Source organism: Scyliorhinus canicula, unplaced genomic scaffold (assembly GCF_902713615.1).
Source record: "Scyliorhinus canicula unplaced genomic scaffold, sScyCan1.1, whole genome shotgun sequence".
NCBI lineage: Eukaryota > Metazoa > Chordata > Chondrichthyes > Carcharhiniformes > Scyliorhinidae > Scyliorhinus > Scyliorhinus canicula.
The window spans coordinates 48987-58049 of NW_024056030.1; the positions used below are offsets into that span (position 1 = coordinate 48987).

The 9063-nt window shown below is 39.0% G+C and overlaps 1 protein-coding gene across 1 annotated transcript; it reads left to right on the plus strand.

The window, feature by feature from the left end:
* Positions 1 to 2334: 2334 nt before the first annotated feature.
* On the plus strand, positions 2335 to 6947 carry LOC119961706. Its single transcript, XM_038788993.1, has 2 exons — positions 2335 to 3785; positions 6768 to 6947. Exon 1 carries the CDS (start codon positions 2418 to 2420, stop codon positions 3504 to 3506), a length of 1089 nt encoding a protein of 362 aa, XP_038644921.1. The 5' UTR covers positions 2335 to 2417; the 3' UTR covers positions 3507 to 3785; positions 6768 to 6947.
* The last annotated feature ends 2116 nt before the right edge of the window (positions 6948 to 9063 follow it).

Sequence of the window (9063 nt, forward strand, 5' to 3'; positions counted from 1 at the left end):
GACAAAGAGAACAAGACAGAAAGAGTGAGGAGAGGAGAGAAACGGGGGCAGTGAGGAGAGAAACGGGGCGGAGAAAAGACAGGTGGAGAAAGACAAGAAGACAGAAAGTCAGAAAGACACAGAGAGAAAGAGACAGGAAAGAGACAAAGAGAACAAGACAGAAAGAGAGAGAGAGAGAGAGAATTAGAAAAGAGTTCTGTATTCCTATTTCATTTTCATACTTTGACTTCAGCCTCTGACTTTTAAAGTTGTGTTCAGGCTATTGTCTCAGAAGATAATTCCTGTGATTCTTTGAAGAAAATCAAATTGTCTACAAACTACCTTTTAAATCATTTTCAAGTTGTAACCAATGAACTTCAATAAAACAATTCTTATTTGCACCTGACAAGTTTTAAACTTGCTTTTCTACTGAGTTTCAGCAATGTCTCACCAACAACCGGCAACCGTAAATTAAATAAAACTGGATCAAATCCTAAGATACTTCAATTGGCGTGGTCGGGCAGCAGGGGAGGAGTTCTGATTCGACCTTCGGAGAAGTTCGGAAAGCTTCGTGAGAAATCGGAGGAGGATCAGGCGACGACGGAAGCTTCGGGAATAATCGGAAGAGATCGGAAGACAGTCGGAATCCACGGCTAGACTGGGGTAAGAAATATCTTTTTCACCCATTAAAAGTCTTAAAGCCGCATCAATCAGTGCTTCGACCCCTGAAAAGGACATTTTTATAGACTGTGTTAAATCAATCAGCTGCTGGTTGTTGAGACTAACGCAGCCTACACACAAAAAGTTAAGTGAAAGGTTGAATTTATGGCTGATCCAGTTGAAAGTATAGATTTAGACCCTTTAGAAGGCAGAAATTTACTCCCTACGACGGTAAAAGGAGGAACTGGGATACCAGATGTTTCCATTGAAGATATGTTGGGGGATTTTGGGTCTTTCTTTCGTAAACAATTTGACCTATGTGAAACCTCAAGAAAAATTGAATCAAAGTATAATATCTGCAGAGGACAGTGGTCCTTTGATAATATCAAGAGAGCATGGGGAAAAAGCACACGATTGCACAGTGCAGAACGTGTAAAATGGTCCCTGGCAATTATGGGACAATTACGCAGACAGCAAGAGATAATTACTAAAAATAAAACTGATCATGAATATAGGACCACTAAAGACCAACTAATTGCAGTTGTTGAAGAATTGCAAGATGCAAAAGCAAAACTTGAATCTGATGATGAAACTAGAACTGATTTGGAAAACAAAATCTCTGAACTCCAGCAGTTATCTGTTCAAATAGCAGAAGTACAAAATCAAATTTTTGAGGTGCAATCAAAAGCTGAGCAAATTGAATTTGAAAATTCCAAGTTAATTGAAGAAAACTGTGTTTTAGAAAGAGAATTGCGAGATGTAAAATCCAAATTTGAACAGGACGATGAACTTAGAACAGAATTGCAAAACAAAACTTCTAAACTCCAGCAGTTATCTGTTCAAATAGAGTTCCAAGATCACATTTTTGATGTTGAGTCAAAATACAAACAGTTACAATCAAAAACTGATCAAACTGTACTCGAAAATTCAAAGTTAATTGCAGAAAAATGTGTTTTAGAAAAAGAATTGCAAGATACAAAAGCAAAGCTTGAACATTATGATGAAATTAGCACAGAATTGCAAAACAAAACTTCTAAACTCCAGCTGTTATCTTCTCAAATAGCAGAATTACAAAATCAAATTTTTGAGTTTGAGTCAAGATACCAAAAGTTGCTATCAAAAACTGAACGGATTGAACTTGAAAAATATAAGGTAATGGAACAAAAATGTGTTTTAGAAAGAGATTTGCAAGATGCAGAATCTAAACTTGAACATTATGATGAAATTGGAACAGAATTGCAAAACAAAACCTCTAAACTCCAGGAGTTATCTATTCAAACAGCAGAATTACAAGATCAAATTTTTAAGGTTGAGTCAAGATATCAAAGGTTGCAATCAAAAACTGAGCGAATTGAATATGATAATTGCAAGTTAATCGAAGAAAGATATGTTTTAAAAAAAGATTTAAATATTGCCACTGAAAGCGGCAAGGTCCTAAAAGACTGGATTCAAACAGCAGCTGAAGTAACACAAACTCAACAAGCAGCCCACCTAGTGGCACAATTGGCAAATGCACAGCCGAAATCAAGTGTCATGAATAAATCAATTCCTCTGCCAAATGAATCAGACGAAGATAGTGTTCCTACAAAGCGTAATACTAAATTAATTCAACTAGCCCCTTTAAAACGCAAACAGGTTAGAGTTGGAAGCAAAAAAAAGAGGAAGAAGGTGAAACTATCTCTAGAAACATATTTGATCATCAATGGACTCAGGAACCAGCAGAGCCTGCACAAATTGACGAATGGTCCAAAAATCTCCCACATCCTAAAAAGGGTGGTATGTCCACATGGAATGGAATTAACAGATTAAAATCCATTTACAGTCTCCACCCATTTGATGGAGTACAAGTTCTAACTATCATGCTCGGTACTCGCGTAATTTCAACCCTTAGAACTGAGGTGGAATTTGCCCTTGGAGATGATTTGCAAAATTTAGACGCCGGTTGGCTAGCAATCAGGGATTGGCTATTAACATTTCGCCCCCCGAGGACCGATTGGTCTAAGATCACATCTTGCATTCAAAAAAGTAATGAAGATATTCAGGATTTTGAGGACAGATTTTTACAGACTTGGATGGAATATTCGGGAATGACACTTACAGACGAAACTGACACATGGGATGCAAGCGATTTAAATCCGTTAAAAACGGCTTTTGTAGCCGGTGTTAAAACTGAAGTCTCTGATGCTTTGAATTTGGTTTTACCATCTTGGGCCAAAACTGGCACATACCGAGACATAGTTGACCGGTGCATTCAGATAGATCGCGGTTTACGCAATCGGACAAGCTCATCAGCAGTGACTAAAGCACAACCACAAGATTCAGGGCAAACATGTACCCTGGCTCCATTAAAATCACGTAAGGAAAATATACCACTATGTCTTTACTGCGGTAAAGTAGGACACTGGATGGCAAAATGCTATCTTAAACCACGGATGGATTCGAGAGATGATAATGAGGTAGACAATTTTCACTACAATACATTTCCACCTCGTGGTCAACCACGTAATGCGCACAAACAAGATGCACCTAGGGTAACGTTCCAACAAGACAGACCCAGACTTACGTACAGGAATTCTAAAACCTCCCAACCTTATCCATGTGGGGAGGAACCTTATCCATGTAGGGAGGAACCTTATCTACGTAGGGAGGAACCTTATCCACGTAGGGAGGAACCTTATCCACGTAGGGAGGAACCTTATCCACGTAGAGAGGAATCTTACCCATGTAGAGAGAAATCTTACCCACATGGGGACGAACCGTACCCACGTAGGATTCTACACGATGATAACAATGCTATGAATGAAATGTTAAACAGCTGTCCTCCAGCTCAAAGACGTTCTCTGTGTGATAATTCAAAAAACTGCTAGACCCCACTCTTGATGATTCTCTCCATTTCTCTCTACATGCACTTTTGCAGCAGAAAAATGATGGATTATATATTTCATTAAGAGTGGAAGGTATTGATATCGATTTTCTATTTGATACTGGAGCTGAACTTACCTGTGTTACTGAACAGAATGCTGCTTTCTTTCCCCTGACTTCAGAGAAACTTGAAGCTTTTGCTGCAGGAGGAGACTGTCCCTCTTCGGAAGACTATACCACTGCTCTTAGAATTTGGACCACATCAACTGATAGCGTCAATATGGGTAGGTCCGGTAACACAAGCACTTCTAGGTATGGACATCTTATCACAACTAAATTCTTCACTCAATTTCAATAATGGGAAAATTACCTGGTCCATTAGACACATAAAAAAAGATGAAATACAACATCATCCAATTTGGGCAATTGACAAAAATGATTGTGGTCTTTTGAAAATGGAACCAGTTACTTTTATGGGATCAGCTCCACCTTGTACCAAACAATACCCCATTAGCAAAACGTCAATTCAAGGTATTCTACCTATAATAAAACAACTTGAAGAAAGGGATATTTTAGTGCGTATTCACAGTTCATCAAACAGCCCTGTATGGCCTGTGAAAAAGGCTAATGGTACATGGCGCCTTACTATTGACTACAGAAAGGCAAATCAATTCATTGTCAGAAAAGCTCCTTTAGTGGCAGATCCGTCTACAATTTTTAACTCTTTAACTCCTGACCTTCAGTGGTTTTCAGTCATTGATATGGCAAATGGCTTCTGGTCAGTACCATTAGCTAAACAAGTACAACCATGGTTTGCTTTTACAGTCAATCAACAACAGTACACATGGACTAGACTGCCGCAAGGTTTTCACAATAGCCCAACTGTTTACCATATGGCTCTGCAGAATCACATCAGGCAACTGCCTGATCTGCCTTCAACCATTATTCAGTATGTAGATGATGTTCTGTTAGCCTCCATCAATAAAGATGACCATGAAAAGGACTTACGGGTGGTCTTGAACCACCTCAGTGCAAATGGTCACAAAGCTAGCTTTGCAAAAGCACAAATTACCCAGGAAGAAGTTGTTTATTTGGGACAGAAAATTTCCAAAGGCAAAAGGGAACTTACTCAGGACAGAACAGCTGCCATCAAAGCAGCTAAAGAACCCTCAACTGTACAGGAAGTCAGATCTTTCTTGGGACTCTGTAATTTTAACAGAAATTGGATTGATTCTTATACTCAGTTATGCCAGCCATTGAATGATCTTCTAAAAGGAAACAGAAAATCAAAAGATCGAGTTAAACTCAATTCTGAACAAAATCAATCATTTCTGAATTTGAAAAAGGTCCTGTGTTCAGCGCCAGCCTTAGGTATTCCAAACAACGGAAAACCTTTTACCATGTTTGTTCATGAAAGAGATGGTTACATGACTGCAGTACTAGCTCAAGAACATGGTGATCAGTTAAGACCAGTTGGGTACTATTCCCTTAAACTTGACAATGTGGCACTAGCATTTGGCAGTTGCTTATGAGCCATGGAAGCTACATGTCGAGCTGTAATGATTACATCTGGACTTGTTCTAGACCAAAAGTTAATCATTAAATGTCCACATTCAGTCCATTCTCTACTATCCATGAACAGAGTGTCACAAGTTACATCAGCTAGATGGACTAGATGGACAGCAGTTTTGGAAGCTCCCAACCTATATTTTCATAAAGCCAGTCCTGTAAACCCATCGTCCTTGCTCCCGCTTCCCGAGGAACAAGGGGAGGGAGAGAGAGAAGTGCATGACTGTGTGAAAATAATAGAGGAAATGGAAGAAGTACGCTTAGTAGAAGAAGAGCCACTACACAACCCAGATTTAATCTTATTCACAGATGGTTCCTCTTTTATTGACAAGGGTATCAGGAAAGCTGGGTGGGCAGTCACAAGCCCATACGAAGTATTAGCTGAAGGAAGTTTGCCCCCAGCTACATCAGCTCAGCAGGCCGAATTAAAGGCACTTACAGAAGCATGTCATGTGGCAAGAGATAAAACTGCTAACATCTATACTGACTCCAGATATGGTTTTGGAGTAGCACATGATTTTGGCCAACTGTGGAGAAAAAGAGGATTTCTCACAACAGCAGGTACACCTATCCGAAATGGAAAGGAAGTACGAGATCTTCTAGAAGCTATGACCTTGCCCAAAGAAGTATCAGTTCTAAAATGTAAAGCCCATACTCATGAGGACACTATGGAAGCAAGAGGAAATGCTCTTGCGGACCACGCAGCAAGGGAAGCTGCCTCCCTTTGTGCCTCTCATTGGCATCAGGAATCCAGTCACATTTACAAATTGGGAGTAACCACCTTATTACATGATTTACGTGAAATGCAGAATGATTGTACAAAGGAAGAAAAATGGAAATGGTTAGAATCAGGTATTCAACCGTATGATGATGAAATTTGGAGAGAAGTTCAAACTTGTAAACCAGCCGCACCGCAATCACTAATGCCCTTCTTAGCTCAACAAATTCATTCATGGGGACACATATCACCTCAACAAATGATGGATCGATTCCATAGAAGTTGGTGTGGTAAAGGATTCAAAAAACATGCACAATTGGTAGCAAACCGATGTGTAACCTGTCAAAAGAATAACTTGGGTCCTATAACATCAATGCCTCAATTAAGAGCTCCTGCTCCTGCAGGTCCATTCCAGGACTTACAAGTAGATTACATCACTCTTCCTAAATGTCAACAGTACAATGACGTCCTTGTAATAGTGGATAAATTCTCCAGATGGGTGGAAGCTGCTCCAGCTAGAAGAGGGACAGCTGCCCATACAGCCAAAGTGCTATGCCAAGACTTTATTCCCAGATGGGGAGTACCAGCTAGCATTGACTCAGACAATGGAACCCACTTTACAGGAGCTGTTTGTAGGGAAGTCTGTAAACTACTAAACATTAACTGGAATTTACACTGTCCTTATCATCCACAATCATCAGGACAAGTGGAACGTATGAATCGAACTTTGAAAGAAAGACTGTCTAAATACAGCCAGGAAGGCATGAATTGGGTCCAAGCTTTGCCAATAGTATTATGCAGCATTAGAGCAACACCAAATAGAACAACAGGCCTGAGCCCTTTTGAAATCATCACAGGCAGACCAATGTCTCTGCCAGGAACTATTGACTTGAGGAAAGCAGACTGTCATTTAATGAGTGATGCTTTGCTGTCTTACTGTCAAAATCTAACAAATGCTGTTAGCTCTGTTTCTCAACAGGTGTTGGCTGCGTGGGGTGATCCTCCGGAGGGTGGACACGACCTGGTGCCCGGTGAAGAAGTGTACGTCAAAAAGCTGCAAAAGGAACCTTTGGGATCAAAGTGGGAAGGTCCTTTCGTAATCCTTCTTACCACCCAATCCGCTGTTAAGTTAAAAGGAAAGAAAAGTTGGATTCACGCATCGCACGTGAAGCGCGCGTACAAGTAAAATGTTTGCCGCAATTTTAATTTTCAGTTATTTGATTGACTTCGTGAATGTTGTATCAGAAATGAATAAGAACACATTCCTTTACACATCTAAGATATATGCTGAAAACTTTAACATTTCTAATTGTTGGGTATGCATTGCAACCCCTACTAACTCAGGGGAGGGTATTCCCTTTCTAACTATTCCCTTTAATGCTTCAGAAACAGCAGAATGGTACATCTATCAAAGTGTCCCTCGCTCTGTGGTGACCCGTTCTGGAGCATATACATGTGAAAATGGGAGGTACCAGGTTGACATCCGAAAATCTATTAACTTATGGAAATCTGCAGGCTATCCACTAAACACCTTTTCAGGATGGCACCAACTTCAATTTAACCCTGACAACAAACCTCAACATCTTAACCTCCCAACTAATATTAAACAAAAAGGATCAATTTGCCTCATCAGTAAGGACCCTAAAGGGATACCAATGGGTAATAGTAATTGTACTAACTATGTAGATGTTAACACAGCTTTTAAATGTACTAACGACCGCTTAGAAAGAGTTATGCGGTCCTCAAGGATAACAGGCATACCTAACCTCAGAAATAATAAAACATTCGAAGACCAATGGCTCTTAGAATATATTTACTCATATTCTGCTTATAATGGAACTTATTTTATTTGTGATGATAAAGCATATCCCTGGCTCCCAAGATCCTGGTCAGGATCTTGCTATTTAGGATACATGGTACCTGCCATTCGTCATGTGACTAATCTCCTGCATATTTCAGAAATGACTGTTCAAAGAAAAAAAACGTTCTATCACCTTTAGAGATGCAATTTTTGCTAGATTCATTCCTTTCTATTGGGAAGTAAGGATGGAGAATGAGTTAAATAAAATAACAACCATCTTACAAGATGTGGCAGAATACACTGCCACTGCCCTAGACAAAATCTCTGACGAAATGCAAACAATTCGAACCGTGGTATTGCAAAATCGAATGGCACTTGACTATGTGCTAGCCAAAACCGGTGGCACGTGCGCCCTGATTGGTGCAGAATGTTGCACTTTCATTCCTGATAACTCTGAAGAAGTTAAAGATTTGGTATTACATATCCAAAAAGAAATCAAAAAACTTGATCCATCCCAAGTTCTCTCTCTCTGGGATAGAATTTGCGGGTGGTTTGGATACACAGGAATGTCCATAATGAGAATAATCCTATTCTCCTGTGCAGCTGGATTCATCATTTATATGACATACCAGTGTGCTACGTGCATCAAAGAACTATTCGCTAAACGCAGGGGGCCAACTGTCAGAATGATTCACACTAACCCTACTGCACCCCCAATTGATGAATTTGAGATGAAATACTTTTGTTAAAATGTTAACCGTAATATCAATCAATTATTTGTATAATCTATTAATACTGAATCTGTAGCATCAAATTTGACTAATTCATTAATTGTTATTTTGTAATAATGATTCTTTAAGAATTTTAATGATTATTGTTGAAATACTTGTTGCAATCCTAAGAGTCCATTCTATTGTTTAAATCTGCAATGACAATATAGAATGAATTATTCTTTGCGCTTTTACCTACCCTATCGCTTTAATGATATCTTTTATCTTATTCTGATATATCTCACTTGATCTTTCGATTTATCAAAGGGGCGACTGTAGAAGTCAGGTATTTTAAATACACTTAATATAGGTAAGAAGACTGTTTAAGACAGAAATATCAATTCCCAGTTTTAAAATGAAAGAACCATACAATTTCTAAACTCAGTCATGAGTTTGCAAAACACAGAAGTTTGATAAAAACATCACATTTTTCCAAGGGCAAGGGCGGAATCCATAGCAACGCGGGATAAGGATGAAGTATTGTACGGTTCTCACGCCGCTCGAGATTAGGTTGAATCATATCCCATAAATTATACAAGCTAAAAAATATCTTGAACTATATTGCCTTGTTTTTAATAAATGGACAGTTAAAACATCGACTCAAATATAATATATATATGTATATATTTGATTCCAACATTCTCAGTGAAACAATCTTATAAAAGACAGTTTGAGTTGTATGTTCTGAAATATGCCTAGCCTAG